This window comes from Mycotypha africana (genome assembly GCF_025528875.1).
Source record: "Mycotypha africana strain NRRL 2978 chromosome Unknown BDF20scaffold_11, whole genome shotgun sequence".
Taxonomy (NCBI): domain Eukaryota; kingdom Fungi; phylum Mucoromycota; class Mucoromycetes; order Mucorales; family Mycotyphaceae; genus Mycotypha; species Mycotypha africana.
Window position 1 is genome coordinate 1261841 of NW_026515735.1, and position 21908 is coordinate 1283748.

The window sequence follows — 21908 nt, forward strand, 5'->3', positions numbered from 1 at the left end:
GCTGCTGTTGGTTGGCATTCTTTCCTTTCTTCTTCTTCTTCCGCTGTCTTTTCCTCTTCCTTGCCTTGCTTCTCTTCTTGTGATTGTACTTGGCCGTTCCATGAGTCAACATGTTGGCCATTGTTTCCGGTGCTCTTTGTGTACCTTGGTACAACATAAACCGGTCCTTTGCAGTTTCGGATCCATAAAAAGCCAAGAGAGCGTCCAGGTTATTGAGTGTATAAGCAGTGTATAGCTCATATATTTCCAAACGAGAGGTTTTTGGCGAGGGTATCTGACTTTCTATGAGATCTATGCCTGTAACGGCCTTCTTTCTGTTTAACTTGGTACTGTATTGGGTCGACCCTGTCATATGATAGTATTCAGATGTAGTGCATCTTCGCACTTGTCTGTTATATTCAAGGCCAATAGCAGCAGTAAAAACAGACTTTCTTCCGGGATCCAGGGTAATAGGTAAATAAGTATTGTCAACTTCATCCAGAGAGAAATCATCAAGAGTGAGGTCAAATTTTTGGAACAAGGCACCATGGCCAGATTGTTGTCTTTTATAAAAAAGAAAATCAACTGAAAACCCATCCGTTCTGACAATATTACCAAAGAGCTCTTTGTTATCACCATTCGGTGTTAGTTCAGAGATACTACAAGTGCCCAAGAAGTTAAAGCTCATACATTATACTCGACTGTATACCGTATTAACTGTATGCTTACCTTTTGTACCGGAGTTTCTTGAAATCAAAGACATGGAAAAACAGCTCTAATTGGCTTTGGTAATTGCGGGGTAAAGAACGTTTCACAAAAGAAGACAGAGCGTTCACGCTCAAGGTAATGAACCTCCATTGAACGGAAACCTTTGGCAGTAAGGATAGCAATTTTGGAAGAGGACGTCGTCGTACGTCAAATGGTTTATGATCATCGTGTTCCCTCTCAAATTCTGCGTTCAAAGATAACAAAAGGGTACGAAAGACCCAGGATCAGCGGATAATGTCTTCATGTTCACTTTCTTCCCCAGCTTCTTCTTCCAAGGTTCACAGAAGGTTTGGATCTTTGCTTTTATATCTTTGGTAAGGTAGTCATCAGTTGGCCATTTAGGTTTTCCTTGGCATATATCTTGATAGCAGAAATCACTTGTGACCTTTTTGACAAGCTTCCAAGGCATACACTACGCAAGATGAGAGCTTTTTTTGAAAATTCATGTAAGATCCCAAGTAATATTGAGTTGCAACTTACCACAAATGCTGTTTGTATTTTATATATCAAAAAATAGAGAAGTTTCTCCTCAAAATTTTCCACTATACTGTTCGTATAGGAAGTAGCAATTTCGGTGCATGCTTCTGTAATGGCTTGACTAAGTCCAGGAAAGAGCTTGACAGGGAAGACAATCTTAGGGTAAGTCGTTTTAAAAGAATCAAACGAGCTCAATAATTGTTCTGATACCATCCTACTATTTGTTGGTCTTTGTCCATTCACTAGCTGTATCATAGAGTACCAGAAATTTTGTGTAAAGATACATTTAATACATTTTGGCTCAGCAAGAGTGGCATTTTCCAAGACGTAGTAATTCACAAAGAGCTTGGCTCTAAGAACCAAGTTGCGGATAACAGAGCAAGCTTCAACAACTTTTGACTTGAATGTGTTGCGATAGTCACCAAAAACACAGTTATCAAGAGGCAGCCTTCTTGTAAACGCCTTGTAATTACTTCCCAAATGATGTTGAAAGACCTCTGCCTTTGATAATACATGTTGAGGACACAGAGGAGAACGCACCGATTTATGTCCTGGTTGCTTGCATTGGTACAACAGGTATTGTCTTTATCCGGTTCTTCATTATTCTCTTTCCTTGCTTTCTTCTTTTCCTTCTTGATTTCAAAATTCTGTTTGCGTTTTGTGCCTTTCGAACCAACTATAGGTACCATGAAGTCGCTTACTAATGATGAATTTACCAACTTTTAAAGCCACATGAGGTGCTTACCTTGATCTGCAGTTTCCGGCTCATATAATTCACATTTAAAGTATTGTTTGGTGTAGTGACCCCCTTTACCGCAATCAATACACGTTACATCTAACAGTACACGATGATTAATCTATACATATATATATGATTAGGTAGATAGGCTTTCAAAAGGCAAGTTACCATTAACAGCACTTGATTTTTTCTTTTCAAAAATTTGCTTTTTCTTTTCATAAATTATTGTTTTGAACATGGGTCATAGTATGTATCTTAAAAACGTGAAATAAAAGTGAAAGAGACAACATTTGACTCTAAGAAAGCAATATATTTTATAGTGCTTATCTTTGAAAGTCACCCATGAACGCATACAAAAACATTGACAACAGTTAATATAACCATCCCATTCCGCTATGGTATCTGTTATACTATGGCCCTCAGCCCTCTATCTATGGTTTGATGTCAATCAATTCAAAGTTAACCTTTTTTGGAATTCTTGTCCAAAAAAGGTACCAACGAATATCTGGTTGGGGTCTCGGAACACATCGTCATTTACTAAAAAAGTTGTCAAGCTTTTTGTAGTTTGTCCTATTGCAAGGTAACATCAATAAAACCATTATTGGCGACTTTCTTACTGATAGAGACTAATTTCTAGGGTTCGATTCTATGTCATCCTTAATGCTGCTTGAATATCACTGAATAATGAGTATCCAAATCCAAAATATTATGGACTTTTCTAAAAATATTTTTTAAAAAATCTAAAATTAAAATGTATATTGTTCATTAAAAATTGTAAATCGTCTAAAATATAAGGTAAAATACTGTATTGTCACGTTCGCTTTTTTTCCGCTTTCCAAACACTTTTTTTGAAAATTGCCTTTTTTGGAAAGTAACTGAAAACTTTGTAAAAATAATAACTATCGTAGACAAAGAAAGTCCACCAAAGTTTATACTACCACTCTCACCCATGACGACTGAACATACAAGTCGTGCCACCAGGAGTATCGTACTCTATGAAAGCCAACTCATAGAACTCAACACTCTTTTTGAACAATATCGTAAACATTTGTTTTGCTCAGCTTGTAACGCCTTTACGATCTACCACCGCAAGGGCTCAGACCCTACGTACCCTTCGCAACCAGTCTTTAAATGCAGTCAGTGTAACCGACAAGTTAAAGCTGCCAATATGCTACCCATCCTTCAGCATATTAAGAAGAGCCAACAGCCCGAAACCACCCAGACAACAGTCGAAACGATTGACGAGGATATCCCCACACACACTGAGGACTCCCCTGCCCCACCCCAGGACCCCCAACAACAAGTAGCGTACCTTACAAAATTGGTACAAGAATTGAGCCAAAAGCTACAAAAAGCTGAGCAGGAAATAGCATCACTCCGTAACCAACCAACCACCCAGCACTCTTCGCAACCACCTAGAGCGATGCCTCCACCACCCATTAACTCATACTTGCCACCCATGCCCCTTACTTCAACCCAACAACTACCTCCCTGGAGAGATCCAGCTCAAGTTGCGCTCCTAAGACGCAATCTAGAGATTCACCAACACCAAAAACACGTACACCGTCAAGAAGTCGCCGCTCGTCATTTCCAGCCTCCTTCTCTAACTCAAGGATTCCAATACGTGTACATTCCGACAAAAGCACGTATACCCATCGGACAACTTCGCAGTAAACTTCGCACCTTAGGCATCAACAACAGCCGACTCCTCGATATTCATTACCCCGACCGCAATATTGTCGCAATCCTTGTCCACAATGACTATGCCGAAGAGTTCAAAGACCAACTTCGCAAATGTAAAATACACCTTACAGATAATTTTGATCCCACAGACGGTAAGTTACTGAAAGATCCCCAGTATGACTCCCTATCAGATGGCGAACGCCAGACCAAAGCAACAGAACTTCATCAACAACGACTCCATCGTGCTCTCACCTACATTCGCACTCCCGTTAGATATGCAGTAGCGAGATACTTCTTCCAACAAAATATGATATCCCAAAAAACCTATACGACCACCATGCCTGCCAAAAGCTCTACTCAAAATGATATTTTCATCACAGACAACGACGAACAAATGAATGAATATCCCTCGGATTTGGAATTCGAGGAGGACAATCAATAATGACTAGTATCTCTATGTCATTGTTTAATGCAACAGGCCTACCTAAACAAGCAATCACACCTATTCTTAATTTAGCAGAAAAATCTCATATCTTACTTGTTACAGAAACGTGGCTCTTAACCCCCAATAGATACCCCACCCATTGGCAACAATATCATACTTATGGCGAACCCGTAGGAAATACTTACCGTGGACAAAACGGAATAGCCCTTTTAGTGAACCCAAACCACTCCTTACCAGTCCACCACATCACAACAAGCCAACCATTATTAGCTAAGTACACTTTATCATTCACAATGCACAAACTTCTTATCCACTGTTTATACCTCCCCCCATCACTACCCAACGGCACAGTAGAAAGCATTCTTGAGCAAATACCAACCTCATTGCCAGGCACAACCACTACTATCATATGCGGTGATTTTAATGCGAGAATGGGCTCACTCACAGGTGATTCGACATTTACATACCGAGGCAAGCTGCTGCATGATTGGATTCAAATTAATCATCTAGTTAATTGGAACGCCCGACTACAATATGGACAACCCACCTCAATCACTTACAATGGAAGGAGTATTATTGACTATTTCTTTAGTGATACTGAGCTACTCACACCAACACTAACCATCCTGGACGACATGTCACTAGATTCAAACCATAAATTCATGACGCTTGACTTCAGCACCGCTTCCACATTCCCGACTACCTTGCCCCCTCAGCGTAGGATATGGAATTTGAGCAAATTGAAAAACCCTCAGAAAATTGATTGCTATCGTCAAATTTTCAATGAAACACTAACTGCCTGCTCCCCGAATAGCCACACTGACCCGCAACATAGAACACGGGCCGGCGAAGAGATAGAACATTTGAACCAAGCGATGTGTGAAGCGATATATACCTCACTGGATACAGTCTGTGGCCGTATGACACAACCAAGAACAATCACGATGGAACATTTTTGGACAGAGGAGATGCAAAACACGTTTGACAAAAAAGAACACTACTATCGTAAATGGCGTAAAGCTGCTGGAGTTAATGCACTTCATTACTGGATCCTCCACCAAAAAACCCAAGCCAAACTTCGAAGATTAATACATCAACGCAAACGTGAAACCTGGCAACAATTCTGCTCAACCATGGAAAACAAGGAATTTACTAAAGCCATTGCACGGTTTAGCAAAATAAAAAAACGACGAAACTTAAAGCCTTCCTTTTCTAACATAGCAGGACCTCAAGAAGCAGCAAATAAGATGGCTACCCACATGGAAATGATATTTTCAGGACGAAATCTCCCAGAAGACCGAAGTCCATCCAACAACTCTCCACTCCAAGAGACAGCTCCCTACAGTCTGGAAAATTTCCCTATCGACAAAGATTTGATACAAACGGCCCTCACCTCGTTACCCACAAAGAAAGCTCCAGGTATTGATGACGTTCGCATTGAGATGCTCCGTCCCGTTGCAGATATTATTACGCCCCATCTATGGTATTCATTCCGCCTCTGCTGGCAATGGTCCTATACACCGAAGACATGGCGAGTGGCACAAACAATCCCAATCTACAAGAAAGGTCCTCCGGACGGCCCAGGCAACTACCGTCCAATCAGCCTGACTTCTGTATTTCGGAAGATCTTCGAATTTTGTCTTAAGGAATATCTTATCGGAAACGGCCCCACCATAGATATAGCCCAAGGAGGCTTTCGTATTGCACGTAGCTCCTTAGACCAAGCACTATGTCTGGCTGAAATATGCCATATATTACGACGACACCATCGCATCAACCCAGTACTAGCTTTTTTGGATATTAAATCTGCTTATGACACGGTGGACCGACAACATATTTGGAACATAATTCGCCATCACGTACCGACAGCTCTCCTTATGTTACTTAAGAGTCTCTTTGATGAAGTGGAAATAGAGATACTGCTACAAAATGCTAAGTCCTCACGTTTTTGCCCAGTTACTGGTGTGCTACAAGGCTCTATTCTGTCGCCATTACTGTATTCATACTACATCAATGACCTACCTACTCAACTACGAACCCAAGAAAGAGTGGATGATTTACCGCCATTGGAATTGGTTCGGAACATGAACTGTTTGTTATATGCGGACGATGTGGTTTTGATTGCCGAAGACTCCCAAATGCAATCCCTACTTCAAAAATGTGAACAGCATAGTTACTCCCGTGGTTACCGATGGAACCCTGACAAGTGTGTAATACTGGCTTCGTCTGATCAACCAACGATGGAATATCTCCTTTATGGATCCACACTACAAAGCAACAATTCCTTCCCATATCTGGGAGTTCCTTTCAAGCCCGGTGGTTACCTGGACACTCAAGAGCTCATACATATCAACACAACCAAAGCCCTGGCTACTATGAATACCTTATCGTCGATTGGAATCAACCCTAACGGCTTTAATAAGCTACTATCTCTCAGGTTCTACGCTCATCTGGTCCGCCCTCAACTGGAATACGGATTGGCGATAAGCAAACTGAACAGGACAAATCATATGAAACTGGAAAACGTACAGAACAAATGCATTCGCAGGATATTTGGTGGGTCAATTCGATCCTCTGTCAATATAATGCGTCACTTAGCCAACTTACCCTCAATGCGAGAAAGAGCCTACACTCTCCAGGCTAAATTCCTGTTACGATCACAAACACTCCCAGATGATGCCCTACTGTCCCTACTGCTGCCATATGTACAACAACCAAATAGCTCTTCTATCTGGATTCAGCTATCTCGTACACCTCTCTGGCAAAGAACAAAGGAATACGCCCAGACAATGGATCAGAAAATTCTTAAACAGTCCCTGAGAGACTTTCGTACAGAATCCTTACAAGCAATGCAAAGCGCCCCAACAAACTCTAAGCTCATCTCCGTCTGCCGCCGAACAGTAAGTTTAGATCCCATACTATGGCTTCCTATGACAAGAGAAGAAAGAAGTCGATGTCTTCGTTGGCGACTTGGTTGGTTACCTAGTGGTAACACCACCTACTGCATCCGGCACCCTTCAGCATTGTTAACAAAGACACACTCAATCCAATGCCTGCATATGCACTCGCGTTTGCAGCAACCACAGCAAATAGAAGATCCCCTTTCGTATCTTCTAAATCAGCTACCTAACCACCCGCCAAGACAACTTATGATAAAACGTCAATGGGAACACCTATGGCCGATCCTCTGCTACATACTATATGAGCTTGACTATCTATTCCACGTCAAAGAACCCCCACCCTTGGATGCTGCTCTAGGATCTTTACTGCTCCAATGGATGTCTCCCCATAATCACTCAACCTTGTGATAAACTCGTTTTTACCCTTGATCTTGAAGGGCTTTTTAGATACTTTATAAACAGTCGGATCTGCCCCGGGCAATTTTATATAACATTGTGCCCACTGGGTTTTAAAGAAAATATTTTGTCAATAAAAACCTCTCTTTAAACGTATTGTCACGTTCTGACCTCTAATTCATATAACAATCTGAGAAACAATCCAGATTTGCTGCCTTTCCCAGTTATAGTGTACTGGAACAAATAAGATTCCAGGCACACTGGGACAAATAAGATTTCATCAGGCACACTTCAGCCTTACTGGTAATCTAGATATATCTCAGTGGCGTTGTACAATTCAACCTCGCATTCTTATACAAGACCATTCAATTTCTAAACCAAAATAAAAATTATCCAAGAACTATTGTTCGGTCTCGCTGACTCACTCAGTCTCTACATTTAAAACTTATTAAATTATAACTCCTGATATCTAAGAATATCACAGATATGGATTACAGAAAGCTGTCTTATAAACACTACAACCTTGAATAACGGATGCCAAGGCTCGGTATCAATTACAATTACATATAACACAGAAGTTTCAAATACTTTTAACAGTACACTGGGTATGACTGAGGAGGCCCGAGAAAGGGGACCTTGTCGTTAATCATTCATGCCTCAGCACCATACAGCAAACCATTCTCTCAATTGCATACACATTCTCAAATGATTTATTTATATCGCTTTATCCTATGGCTGCCTTTCCTTATCATAACATTCTTGGCAATTTTAAACAGCAGGAACCATCACTTGGCGTTGAAACGTGACAATAGCAAAAAAATCACTTTGGTATCCACTCACGCAGACATACAATTACACTCAAAACGTCACCATGAGCGATATTTCATGACCGTATTTGACCTACGAGCTAAAATCCGCAGAAAAGTGAAAAGAACTCAGGTTATTCTTTTTGAATGTATGACAAAAGTGAAAATGACCCTTCAGTTGCTTTAGCTTGATGTCTACTTGATGAGAATGGAGAGCAGCTTTAATTATTCTTTGCACTGTTGCTCCAACTTTAGCCCGGTGCAATGATGTCTGAAATAATGATAATACCAAACATTTAATGTGTTGATATGGATTATCAGAGACTAAATCATAAAATAAGGTCTAAATGTAATAGACATTCTAAGCTCAAACGCAGCAACTACAAAATTGCGCATGAAGCGTTGGGATTCTTTAAGCATGGAGGTTATTATATAGAAAGGGCTAATAATATGTGCTTCTTTTCGGAACGAGCGACTCGAAAAAATCAGACTTTAAAACTGATGCTCCAGCGTTTGCACTTCTATAGGCTAACAAAAATTAGTAATCTATATGAATATCTTAACCTACTTCGACACTCCATGTAATAGTTACAAAAGAAAGTGATGTTGGCCTAAACCACAACAGAAGCTGCGTAAAGTGATCTGTAGCCTATTTTGTTAGAAACAGAGAATATCCTTTTTAAAAGTCCCCTTTTGATGACCCAGTATACCCAGTACCGACGCCTCGCTTAATCAACTACTTATAAATTTGATTGCCTGGTCCTTGCATTTTTTCAATCGACTTGATTGCGTTTAGGCCTCGGTATGGGCCTCCATAAAAATGTATAAAAATGGTACTTTTTCTGCAGTTTAAAAGCTTCTACAGTTTTATAACATAAATATATTTTTCTCAAATTATATTGAAATCTGTATATTCGTTTATATGTGAAAACGATTGTTCATTTTTCTTGCCTTAAGGCAGGTAAAAGCTATTTGAGACACACTTTTTGAGATTGTAAAACACAAAAATCGAGATAAAAATTTTTAAATTTTACTAATACTTTGAGATAATTTTGAAGATTGCTACATCTGCTAAAGTTTCCAACGATGCGTGAAAGACTCCACATTCCCCAGGCAAAATTTGTACTGCGGTCCTAAAGCCTACCTGATAATGCGTTGCTTAAATGCCTACTTCCTTATGTCACTCAAGCCACTAGCAAATCTATCTGATCCCAACTGTCACACTTCAATCCAATTTGGAGAAGGCATTCCCCGTTTCAAGATAGGAATTGCACCAGGCCATCAAAGCATATCATCAAGAGAACTTAGACGCCATACACTCAGCGCCCAACTCAAAGTTGATGAACCGATGCCGCCCTAACATTTCTCTTGATCCCATTCTTTGGCTCCCAATGAGCTTTATTGAGCGTAGTCGCTGTCTTCGTTGGAGACAGGGCTGGCTCCCCAACAACTACTCAGCCCATTGCCTATTCCACCCTCTTTGCACACTCACTAAAGCCCACGCCATTAAATGCCTACAAATGCATAACCGTCTGCAACTTCCGACAACCGTCGTTGACCCCATTGCTCATTTGTTGAACCAACTCCCCACTCGACCCATAAAACAGCATGTCAATGCCCCAGTTAATTGGAGTATATCTTGGCCAATTGTCCAAATGCTTCTTTTAGAAATCGATTATCTTCAGCACGAGAAAATTCCCCCCACCCCGTCAGAAACATTAGGACAGCCCTTGCTAGACTGGCTTTATGCGTCCACTACGATCATTACTTGAATCTCCCGTTTTTTTTAACCTCGTCTGGATTGTGATCCCTTATCCTTTTTTTTTCCTAGTACCTGTACGAATTTTGACCTGCCCAGGGCAATTTTCTTATATGTAATTTATCTGTCTGCCCATTGGGTTAAAAATTATTCAATAAAAATCATGTTTAATCGTAAACTATTCGACTATGTCGACCTTTGCAAGAACAGAAATATTTCGCTTAACTTTAGTATATCATTGCATTAAGTACTTCAATTTTTTTCTGATTAAAACATAGCATAAGCATACAGTGGTTTCTTAAAAAACCATTACTCTCAGATTGGATTATTAGTTTGATCAAACTTAACTTATGGCTCCATCAGTATAGCCATTTGCAAAAGAATGTTAATGGTAAAGTATATAACAATAAACTGTTATTGATGTGTTGAAAACTGACAATTGATATGGTTATTCAAGATCAACAGTTTTAATATGCGTTATGAGAGCCTCCTTTATCATCTTAGGGCGTATAAAATATTGTAGAAGCATCTTTTTCTGTCTTATTGATACTTTGCTTTTCTTTTTTCTTTGAATATGCATACACATTAAAGTGAACCGACTGAAATGCGCTATTCGTTGTTGACGGAACGATGATAATTTCGTCCTATTTTTGTCATTTATTCTCTTTGAGCAGCCTATTATACAAAATATCTTCATCTCACGTATCTACAGCCTATAAAAAACAACCAGAAATTGTCTTTGAATAGGAAATGAGTGTTCACAACCAGCTCATGGAGGTTTGAACACTATGTTTTCTCTAAAGAGTTAGGCAGTCGGAACTTTTCGCGCATAGCCTACAAATCCTTCAATTCGTTGTCATGATATCCTACAATTGTACTATATATTAATTAGTATACTCCTGCGTATCAAGCAGCTCTCCAAGCAATCTTTGCTCTAATTTCATATGCTTCTTCTCCCTTCCTTCCAAAGTATCCCAACCTTAGATACCAAGGCTTACGGCAAGTTACACGTAACTTTTGTGAATTTTTAAGAACTTAATTGGTAATTAATTTCCTCCTCCCCAGGCACAAAACACCCCCGCTTTGATACCAGCATAAAATTGTATAGGGACCATAATCCATATAAATTACTTAAAAAGTTCCTTTTTCCCTCTACGCTCTCACTATTTTTCTGAACACTTTCCATGGCATGCGGAATGTTTGCGTTATTGAATTGCTCAAGCCCATTCTTACTACTCCAGCAAAACACACAGCCATCCACATAACAACATCATTATTAAAAACTGGGAGCACAAGTTCAACCAAGCGAAGAATCATTCCATTTGTACAGGCATTCCGACATTATGGTGCTGCTGCTGCTGCAATAGTAGCAGCTCACTCGTCTTCTAATTCGTTTTTATTGTCGAAACAACAGAGTACAAAAAACTGCCAACAGATACACTCAACTGATGTTGTTCTTGATACAAAAACCGCCAGGACCGCTATTATACCCTACAGTTTATGCAAGAGCCCTGTTCGTCCTGCTCGAGTTTCGATTGCTATCAATAAACTTTCTCGGCAAGGTCGTTCCAAAGAAGCACTTTCACTATTTATTGAACTTATACAGAAAAGCAATGGAAGAGAGTTTCCCAGTCATGAAGCCCTTTACTCGTTAGCCCACGCTTTATACAAAAGTCAAGATTTACATAGCTTACTACTCATCCATGATACCCTTTTGCAACGCTTCTTCCCCCTACCTTCCGACGGTCACGAGCAGCAGCAGCATCTACACCATTCCAAAAGTCATCACTTTAATGATACTGATCTACAGCAGCTCCACAACTTTTTATTGAAACGACAGTCAGTTTGTTGCTCGAAAAAAGAAGCAAAAGCTACTCTTTATATCTATACCATGATTTTCAACCTTCTTGCCCAAAAAACAAACCCGCCTTTATACCTCATTCGGACGCTCTGCTATGAACTGTCTTTGTTACCAATCAACGAACCGACAACCCCATACTATAACACTCTCATTGATCTTTTACTACAATATCATCATCGCAAACAAGCGTTTGCTGTATATCATGAACTTATTAAACGATCCAAACCTAGTATCGTCACATACACCATTTTAATGAATGATGCAGCAAAAAGAGGTCAACATGGAAAAGTAATAGAGTATTTGGATCAAATTGAGAAATATCATTTGAAATTGGATTACGGTATTACTAGTGTTGTTGTGAAATCGTTGTGTCAGACAGGAGAGTTTACTCTAGCCAAAGCTGTTGTCTTGCAGTTGGAACGGCAAAGGCATTTTTATCAACAATTACAACAGCGGCAATATCAGAAGAAGAATGATCAACAAGACTTGTTGTCTACAAAATCTGTCAAACAGCATTTATTGAAATTGATTGAAAAGAGAAAGCGTCGATGGGAGAAGAAACATTTGTTGAGATTACAGGCTTTGCCAGCAGTCTCGACAAAAGCGCAGATAAAAGAGATAGAAAAGCAATAATGTTTAAGAAAGGGGAGTTTCTGATATATTGAAGCCTTTCATTAAGGCCACTTATGAAACTGTTTTTTTTTCAGGAATAAATCGTAGCAATATAATCATAGATTTGTCATAAGACTGTGGTAGAGAACAGTATATATACTTTTTTTATTGTAATCTCTCACGTTCGGTTTTTTTTGACCAGCGTTCTTAGTTTCAAATATTTTTGTTGAAGGGGGCTTGGTGGCTTTGTCCAATTTATCTGTCAAGCCAATGTTTGTGACCGCACTAAAATTTTTTCAAAGTGTTGAAAATAAAAAGCTGGATTGAGTTTGCCTTTTATTTTGTTCCTTCTCTAATTCAACTTCTATCAATATGGATCACCAAGTATGTATAATCTCATCGCTTTTAGAATTGCAATGGTAATCATGGAACAATATACTTACTTTATTCCATTCTCTATTGCAATAGACCGAAAAAGCCTTCCAAAAGCAACCTGGAATTTTCCAAAACTCCAAGGACACCAAGAAGCGTAACCAACGTTGGTACAAGGAAGTTGGTTATGGTTTCAAGACCCCAAAGGAAGCCATCAACGGTACCTATATTGATAAAAAGTGTCCCTTCGTTGGTGAAGTCAACATTCAAGGTCGTATCCTCACTGGTGTTGTCGTCTCCACCAAGATGAAGCGTACCATCATCGTCCGTCGTGATTACCTTCACTACGTCCCCAAGTACAACCGTTACGAAAAGCGTCACAGCAACGTCGCTGCTCACATCTCTCCTGCTTTCGATAACGCCGCTGTCGAAATGTAAGTATCTTTTTTTTTTTTCTTTAATGGAATGAGTTGCAGCCTTTGCAGTGTCTGGCATACATACGACAACAACAATTGCTTTCGTCCGGTATCCATGTGGAAGGGTAAGGGTCCTCTGCTTGTTTAACCCAACGTTTTTTTTTTTCCTCGTGGCCGGAGAAAAATAAGTATGAATTTGGGATTTGTACATGCGATGCTCTGCTTCTGGGGAAAAAAAAGACTGCTGGTTACATACTTGGAGTGTACTCTCATATCTTTTCATATGGTGATTTATATGATACTTTGACGTTGTGTTAGTCTATATTATCAAAAAAAAAAAAAAAAAATACTGGACGAGGTAGTTGGTGAGGTAGCGGCTCAACCAAGCCTTTGACTCCAGATCGTTAACTAATGCTTAAATTGCTTTTTAGTGGTGATATGGTTACCATTGGTCAATGTCGTCCTCTTTCCAAGACCGTTCGTTTCAACGTTGTTAAGGTCACCAAGGCTAAGAGTGCTTCCAAGTCTTTCTCCAAGTTCTAAATTAGATAATGCTATTTAATTTATGAATAAAACAGTAGTAACTTTACTATAAAGACTCTTTTTTAACATTTTATATGTGTCGGTCTTTCTAAAACTCACCATATGATTTCCGATATATACGAACCTTAGATTTTGTGCAGGGAGCTTATTTTTACACTTCTTATACAGGAGCGTGCATGAGATCGATTCCTATTTTAATTTGATCTTTTCGCTTCAAGGTTTGCTTGTGCGCCAATCGATGTGTAGAAATAGCTTTGAATAAGGCTGAAAACAGAAGGACCCCTTTCTATGAAAAGTAATGTTACCTTATTTTATACTCCTGAACGCACACACACAAACAGGAAAAAAAAGGAACTCCCTTTTTCATGCTTTTTCTTTTCTTTTGATTATTTTTTTACTTGTTTGAAATATATAGCATAAGAAACAATATACCCTCCAACCATTCGTATGTCTTTAATTACTCTTAAAAGTAATCGTGTGTTCTATACTAAAAATACATTTCATGTTCTTTTTATAGCTTCACCACTTTAATAAGCAAATAATGAGTGACAGCAATATGGACAATGCGTCTTCTACTATAACGACTGCAGCTATGGCTTCAACTTTGCTTTGTACAAATATACCATATACCAAAATAGATGCTACCGTCGCTCCTACCACTACTAGCTTCATAACTTCACCATTAACGCCAGTACCGGAGCAAATACAGCAACAACATCACTTCTCTTCTACTTTTATCACTACGAATATGACCCACTCTCCGCTTTCTATTGACCAGCAAACTGTGCTGGCGTGGCTACAAAAAGAGTTAGCCGTATATATTGAAGTACAACTGTTGACATTACAAGATCTTCTTTGCTCTGTCACTTCCTTCCACATTGGCAAGAGTACTAATGAACAACATTCTAAAATTGCTGCAACTCTTCCGCCAACAAATACTACAGAAAATACATCGACATCGCTTATACTATATTTACTAGCACATCATTATTTTCCTGACTACATTTCCCTCTTTTCTCCTTCTCCAATGGCTTACGATAGGATGATCAACGTTGATCAAAAGGTATTGGATCAAGTTATTTCGCTTTTTCAGGACCAGTTTCAAATTACCATTGCAATCTCCGATTTCCATGGCCATCACCTCACTTTTATCAGCTACATATTAAGCATCAAAAAATCAGTTGAGCAGCAGCTTTTGTCTCATAACACAGAGTCGCCTAGTCTTAGTGGCGACTTGCTTGACCAAATACGCAACCAAGAGGCAAATCTGAAAAAACTTTGGGCTACTTGTCAGCAGCCGGAGGAGGATGGCATAGATACCAAAGTCCTTTTCGAAGTCTTCCAGAAAGAAAAGGAAACATACCACGCCATATTACAGCAAGCAATGTATGACCGAATCACATTCGCTACTCATATTGCCACCATTGACACCTATTTTCATATTCTGAGTCAGGAAAAATGTCGCTCTCAAAATCGTTCTCAAAAGAATGTTGAAACAGATCAATATCTGGTGGAAGACCCTACACTTATTGGCGATGCTGATATCGCCTATCTACTTAACGAACTTGAATTTATTAAAACCAAAATGGTCAAAGGCACTGTTACCACTAAAGAAAGTATAGAGGAATTGAAGCAGAATTCCAACAGAATCAATCAAACCATGGAGCAACTCAAGAAGGATTATGCTGACTACTCTTCTCATAATACTCAGCAAGAAAATCGTCAACAATATGCCTTACTTGTTCAGAAGCACCAATTAGTGAATGGTTGGGTAGAAGAGGTTCTTGTATGGTTTGTTGAAGCAGAACGTATCAGTCATTGGATCGAAGAGCGTATTCAGTCTGTAGAAGCAAGAATGAAGGAACAGAATTCTATCCATCTTATCCATCATGGCGCTCTCGAAAATGTCGACTTCAATCATACAGAAACTCAAATACAGGCTTGGAATGAACAGCACTACCAGTTGGCTGCGGAAGTAGAACGGTTTGATAAAGAAGATATGACGAGATTAAGGGCGCATGTGAAGCAGCTCACGCATATAGAGCAGCAGCAATCGCAGAACCAAAAGGATTTGAGTCCGGCAGATACTACCACAATTGAAATTACACTGACTACCCTAACGACACTAGATCGATTAATGTATTTGCTACGACGACAAGAATACGAACTACAATTATTTACATTACGTCAGGCTTGGGAGCAAATATATCCTGCATCAATGGAATGGGTGCAGCAAACATTGGCTGTTGTACTTGAATTTATTCGAACTGATGTCGTCTTTAAAGTAGAAAAAGTAAATGATGCGAAATACAGCAGTAGGAAAGAACTCGCCATACAAACATTAATAAAACTAGAACAAGATACGAGTACATTTGACACAACTATATTTTCAACGGTAGTTGAAAAATATCAGGCTTTAGACGATGCTTGTCCTATCGAATTGCCTAGTCATTTGGAAAAAAGACAAGTGGAATTAGAAGAAGCTTTTGAAAGGGTCTTGATGCTCATCGGTTTTGCACGTCAATTAGTAGAGCAACATCTAGCCGTTGCCGACTTTCTCAACCGTGTCTTCCACTTAAAGAATGAAGGTGCTGTTCTACAAAACGAAATTCGAACGTATACAGAAGTCGCCGGTAGCGATATGAAGGAAAGTCAATATAACATGCTGCTCAATAAAAACAAGGATGTTTTAGATCATTTTATTATGCAAGTCAACTTTTATCAAGAACAAGTGATACGAATAATCACTTCTGGAACATCATGCATTACTTTTCCTGAAGCTGCAGTAGCTCTTGATCCGCCATTCACCAGCGAGGAACAGAAAAATGCCAATGAAGCCATACGGAACATTGTTGACAAAGAAAAATCATCTTTACTGGAGATGAGTAATTCTCTTCAGAACCATTTAAGTGAACTCAAAATCCAACAACTGCAACTGCAAAAGAAAGTTCAAAAATGGCACACCGAAGTAACGCGACTTTGTAAATGGGGAGAAGAACGCTTGAAATTACTAGACAAGTTCGATAAGGACATCATGACAAAAACGATTGATTCTCAATCAGATTTGAAAGGAGTTTTAGATGAAGAGGATTTAATACATTACAAAAAAGAAATTGAAGAGCAACTGACGAAATTGACTCAAATAAGACAGAATGATTACACACGTTTGAAAGAGCAAATGGGCGCCTTGGCTATCCACTCAGACGAGCTAGTTCCTTTAGATGAATTACTAAAAATGGTAGAGCAATCTCTACAATCACTTGAGCAGAAACTAGACTTGCTCAATTGTTGGATGCAATGGGAGACGCGGTATACTGACGTGAACAAATGGCTCTCAAGCATCACTTTGGAAATTTGGCAATTCACAATTCAAGAAGCGCAGTGGCAGCCTAATAGTACCGGAGATATTCAAGCGATTCAGCATGAACTTGAACAGTTTGAGACAAAAGTGAACAGCTTCCATAATAAAGAGTATCAAGATTTTCATGAACGCTTTACAGTTTTAGAGCAAATGTTCGGTAATAGCAAAGCCAAGATGGTTTTTTTTTTTTTTTTTTTGGAGGGAGGGTGAGGGGTGCCAGTTCTTTCAAAGACAAATATAACTAACTTGTATAATACCCTGCTATAGTTACAAAGAAGCAGACTGCTTATACACATATTCAAAACCGTCAATCTATTGTTGATCAGAATTTGCGAAACTTGCATGGCCTTATACTGTATACGCAGCAAGTAATTGACCAGCATAAGGGTTTATCAGTTTTTATGAAGAACGTGAATGAACTCGACAAGGCAGGGTATCAACTTAACAATGAAATGCTGCAGTTCTGTCAAAATGCAATGGCCGAAGACTCAAAACTGCTCCCTCGCTTCAAAAGCAAAATTGCTCAATTTTCGAATAATGTAACCCAACTATGGTCTGAGCAACAGGAAAATTGTCATCCTTCATATATAGTTTATCCAATCTGTCCAAAAGATACTTGGGAAACACGCCCTTCTACCGCAGTCGACAACATGTCGGCAGACGTTAGGACAGCTACAAGATCTTCGTATGAAAAATTGCAGTTATTGTTGAAGCGTCTCAATGCAACACTACAACAGCTGACATTATCCATACAATATCGTGTCGGCCTAATGAAGTGTATAACAGAAGCTGAACGTATAGTTTTCGTATTCCAGCAATGGTCAACTGAAATCAACACTTATAAATTTGATGTGGAAGAGCAATCAATTACATATCTCCCAACTGAACACAATGGTAGTGGAGAGTTAGTTTCACTCGAAGTAGACGAATGTTCTATCATAATGGATACTGTTTGGAATCAACAGTATCTAAAGGAAGGTTTGGTTATGTTAGATCACAAGAAAGAAGCTTTACAAGTGGTGGAAGTGTTGCATCATCCTATTCTGAAATTTGAAGAAAATAATATTGACCAGACCCTACAGGAACGATTTGAAACAGCATGGCGCAACGCTCATCAAGCATATAATGAATTGGAAATTTGCATTGGACAGAAAACCAAGGACTTTCAACATTATTGTCATCAGAAACGGTATAAGCAACAAAGAGATCTATTGATTAACCTGCTCGGGCAGGCCGAAGAACAGCGACCTGCAATTCCTGATACAATGTTATTAATTCAACCCAAACAACTCGGAAAAGAGCAGGAAGAGTTTGACAAATTTTATCGTCAACTCACCGAAATTGATGTGCTACTTAATAGAAATACCTTTGATGCCTTTACAGAAGCGTATCAGCAGCTTTTTTCTCATCTAAATGGGAAAGAAGTACATAACACAGACAATAGTAAGAGAATTCATGATACAGCTGAAAAATCGGAAGTAGAATATAGGCGCCTTAAAAGCAGGTGGGAATACATAACTGATGCTTTGACCAGTGATATTCAATTTATTATCAGCTTCAAACAATGGTTCGAACTATATGACGGGTTGTATAATTTGGAGCGTAATGTTGGAGAGTTCATTCAACGTTACAGCACAGAGAATAACAGCAGAGATGACGATACAGATAGTGCATTATTGACGGATTTCAGAAGGCGCATAACAGTAATTTCAGCCTCTTTAGAACAAGTCATAGCCGATGACACTTTGAAAGAAAAGAATGCGATAGAAAGCAACAAATCTAACTTTGACAAAGAATATACCAAGGTGCAATTGTTAATAGGCCAAGCGGATAATTTATTGAAGGAAAAACGAGAGCAAATCAAGCTAGAAAATGACCGCTTAGCCTGTCAAACTGTTGTGAAAGGCATCCTTAACCAAATGGAAGCAGCCATTAGCAATGTTAAAAATAGTCAACAACAGCATTATAATGTTTTGAATAACTCTTTCATAGCCAACAACGAACTCGAAGATCAAAATGTGCTTATTACATCGTTAGATCAAGCATACAGACATGCTGTAAAAGAACATAAAGAGCATACAATTTTGCAGCAAGAATTACATGCCCAATCTGCTCCATCTTTAGTATTTAAGCGTATTGAGAATGCTCCGTCACAAGCTACGGCTCTCGCAGAAATGCAGAAGCAATTGGAAGATGGTCTACAGAATTTAGACAGAACCATGTCAAATAATGCGGCATTCAATCAATGGTTACGTCAAGTAATCAGCCATGAGAAGAGTGTCAAGGATATTTCAACTTGGACAGAAAACTGTCGCAATGTATTGGATACTATAGGAACCGGTGAACAGCAGGATGAGGATAGCTATAAATTAGATACTGTCGCTTGTAAAATGGATAAATTTATGCCTGTGATTCAATCTTTGGAGGAGCTCGCAGAAAGTATTTCATCTTTAACACCCATAGCAGGCAATGATTGTCAACAGAATATACAGAAAAAGATCACCAAATACATGGTTAGAGCTAAAACTGATCAAATCATTAAACAATGGCAGCTAATTCAACATGACTTTGATAATCTCAAAAAGAAGGTACTTTTCAGCAAAAAGATGGCCTTACTTCAGCAATTGTACAATGAAGCAAACACTTTCATTGTAAATATTCCATTACCTACTCTACAAGAAACCTTAAACATGCTACAACAGAAGGAGCAAGTACATGACGATGAAAAGTTTATTCAAAAAGCGAACAAAAATATCCTTGTTATGGCAAATATGCCTCGTCAACCAGAAGTAGAGGACATCAAACGTCAGTTGAAAATAGTAGGCACCAAACTTAGCTCAGAAGCCGAGCAGTTAAGCAAACAATTGGATAAATTAACAACAACTGCTAGTCAAAAGAAGTTGATTGGGTATCACTCGTTGACGCAAGAAATACGTTGCTTGAATGATGCTATCCAGACCAACGACATTCTCATTGATAACTACCTCATTATTTGTCCTTTTTTGACATTGGCTGATGAACTTGTTCTGTTATTAACCGCGCTAGAAGAGGTCATCGATCAAGCCGATACCACTCCTACAGGAAACAGAGCTGAACTACAAGCGAAACTGATCGAACTTGATGCTCGCTACAAATATTATGAGCGTAAGATACTTCAGCAATTCAACCACACTCGTCGTCAGTATCGCACAAGCAGCAGTAATACAGTTAATCACAATGCGAACGATCTCACACACCAGCTTATAGAGGTTTTCCTTAATGAGCTAGAGCAAAAATGGACACATTTGAAAAAGCAATACAAGAAGAAAAAGATAGAGCTCGGTCGCATCATCGATTTAACTACATCCACGATGAGTAATGTCACAGCTGCACGGACGCGCAAAACTTCTATGCCAACAACTCGAATGCATCATATAACCTCTCCAACATTGAGCACATCCTCGTCTTCATCTTCCTTACACACTACCGCTACTAACAGCAGCACACATCGTCGTAATTTATTAAAACCGCCACAAACATCTTTTTCAAAATCCATAAGCGGTAGCTTATCAAACTCTCAACACCATCACAATACATCTAAATCAGCCACACATACTCGTAAAAGGATTACATCAGCTACGAGTCTCTCACCTCCTACAGCAGCAGCTACTTCAATATCAGCCGCTTCACTCAATACTCGCCAGCGTAAAAAGTCATTCACACCACCGTTACCCTCACCTGCTCCTAAACGGATTAACTCTTACATAGCCGATCCTGATAATGATTTGGATATGGAGATTGGGCGCATTATTAATGATACACCTTATCGCGTTAACGTTAAAATGGTTCCCGGAGAAGTAGGTCGATATTGGTTTGGTAATGAAAACCCCAAACTCTGCTATTGTCGTGTTCTGAAGAGTAAAATGGTTATGGTAAGAGTGGGCGGCGGGTGGACAGAGCTATCACAATTCTTACGAGATCATGCATATTTGGAAGGTGACTTTCAACCCATACAATACAACAATCCGAACAGGAAGCAGCAGTATCAATTACATCCTCATCCTTCCTCATCTACTTCATCATCATACGGTGAGAGCCAAGTGAAGCATCATCAACACGACATTTATAACCATCAGCATGAGAACAACAACAATTCCTATTATGAGCAAGTGTTTCAAGAAGGTTTTATTGAAACAACCCGCCGTCAACATCGAAATAGTCTATCGCAACAATCCCAACAAAGCGATGACCCTACAGATAGTATTAGCCGATTTTTAAATGAGAATACTAATAAAAGGATGCAATTAACTGCTAAACGCTCCTTTTATAACAATAAGACGCTGCAACAAGGTTATAAAGAAGGTGATAAATTTATCACAATGGATTCTTTTGGCAATCAACATGAAGTGCAAATGAGAAGAGCTCTATCACCCAACCAGCATTTTATGAAAAAGAGTTATAGTAGCACTACTACCAATACTACAGCTGCTCCAGCATCTTCAAATTATATAAACGGCAGTGATTGGTTGGACAATAACTTCTTATCAGTAAGTAGCTATACGGAAGAGAGACTTGCAAAAAGAAAACTTAAGAAGCAGCTCGAACAGCAAAAGCAGAAAAATAGCGATGTTAATGATGCCGCTGATATATTAGGTCCAACCCTTAGCTTAACAGAATAATGCAGTCTCCGCTAAAGACAGTAATAAATATACATATTAATTGCTTCAGATGTTTCTGTTTGATACAGAGATTGATGGCAATTCTTTCGAAAAAAAAAAAAAAGTATACGTGCAATAAAAAAGACACAACTGT

General features: G+C 39.1%; 8 protein-coding genes across 8 annotated transcripts; 4 read left to right on the forward strand and 4 right to left on the reverse strand.

Annotated features, from left to right (window-relative positions):
* Window positions 1-141: 141 nt before the first annotated feature.
* Window positions 142-731, reverse strand: BDF20DRAFT_894596 (uncharacterized protein; the record flags this gene model as incomplete). Its single annotated transcript, XM_053082410.1, has 1 exon — window positions 142-731. A coding segment is annotated over exon 1 (349 nt), but the record flags the coding sequence as incomplete, so codon positions are not given.
* Window positions 732-937: 206 nt separating this feature from the next.
* BDF20DRAFT_826948 (uncharacterized protein) lies at window positions 938-1677 on the reverse strand (the record flags this gene model as incomplete). Its single annotated transcript, XM_053078123.1, has 2 exons — window positions 938-1159; window positions 1228-1677. Coding segments are annotated over 2 exons (672 nt in total), but the record flags the coding sequence as incomplete, so codon positions are not given.
* A 165-nt stretch (window positions 1678-1842) lies between these two features.
* Window positions 1843-2212, reverse strand: BDF20DRAFT_894609 (uncharacterized protein; the record flags this gene model as incomplete). Its single annotated transcript, XM_053082411.1, has 2 exons — window positions 2132-2212; window positions 1843-2059 (listed from the first exon to the last, which is right to left on the reverse strand). Coding segments are annotated over exons 1-2 (174 nt in total), but the record flags the coding sequence as incomplete, so codon positions are not given.
* On the reverse strand, window positions 2199-2408 carry BDF20DRAFT_894613 (uncharacterized protein; the record flags this gene model as incomplete). Its single annotated transcript, XM_053082412.1, has 1 exon — window positions 2199-2408. A coding segment is annotated over one exon (156 nt), but the record flags the coding sequence as incomplete, so codon positions are not given.
* A 6991-nt stretch (window positions 2409-9399) lies between these two features.
* Window positions 9400-9965, forward strand: BDF20DRAFT_925086 (uncharacterized protein; the record flags this gene model as incomplete). The annotated part of the gene is made up of 1 exon (XM_053084695.1): window positions 9400-9965. Exon 1 carries the CDS (start codon window positions 9534-9536, stop codon window positions 9963-9965), a length of 432 nt encoding a protein of 143 aa, XP_052932572.1. The 5' UTR covers window positions 9400-9533.
* A 1081-nt stretch (window positions 9966-11046) lies between these two features.
* Window positions 11047-12779, forward strand: BDF20DRAFT_894634 (uncharacterized protein). Its single transcript, XM_053082413.1, has one exon. It carries the CDS (start codon window positions 11142-11144, stop codon window positions 12444-12446), a length of 1305 nt encoding a protein of 434 aa, XP_052932573.1. The 5' UTR covers window positions 11047-11141; the 3' UTR covers window positions 12447-12779.
* On the forward strand, window positions 12780-14034 carry BDF20DRAFT_894636 (RPYS18 protein). Its single transcript, XM_053082414.1, has 3 exons — window positions 12780-12809; window positions 12894-13231; window positions 13645-14034. The coding sequence occupies exons 1-3, from the start codon at window positions 12798-12800 to the stop codon at window positions 13754-13756; spliced, it is 462 nt and encodes a 153-aa protein (XP_052932574.1). The 5' UTR covers window positions 12780-12797; the 3' UTR covers window positions 13757-14034.
* A 110-nt stretch (window positions 14035-14144) lies between these two features.
* Window positions 14145-21898, forward strand: BDF20DRAFT_894638 (uncharacterized protein). Its single transcript, XM_053082415.1, has 4 exons — window positions 14145-14201; window positions 14274-17274; window positions 17385-21643; window positions 21750-21898. The coding sequence occupies exons 2-4, from the start codon at window positions 14298-14300 to the stop codon at window positions 21765-21767; spliced, it is 7254 nt and encodes a 2417-aa protein (XP_052932575.1). The 5' UTR covers window positions 14145-14201; window positions 14274-14297; the 3' UTR covers window positions 21768-21898.
* The last annotated feature ends 10 nt before the right edge of the window (window positions 21899-21908 follow it).

Excerpts from the sequence above, each read along its gene's own strand:
- BDF20DRAFT_894634 (XM_053082413.1), top strand. The coding sequence starts at position 11,142 with ATGCGGAATGTTTGCGTTATTGAATTGCTCAAGCCCATTCTTACTACT.
- BDF20DRAFT_894636 (XM_053082414.1), top strand. Across the intron at positions 13,232-13,644 it reads GATAACGCCGCTGTCGAAAT|TGGTGATATGGTTACCATTG; the intron begins GTAAGTATCTTT and ends ATTGCTTTTTAG.
- BDF20DRAFT_894638 (XM_053082415.1), top strand. The coding sequence starts at position 14,298 with ATGAGTGACAGCAATATGGACAATGCGTCTTCTACTATAACGACTGCA. Across the intron at positions 17,275-17,384 it reads AGTTTTAGAGCAAATGTTCG|TTACAAAGAAGCAGACTGCT; the intron begins GTAATAGCAAAG and ends ACCCTGCTATAG.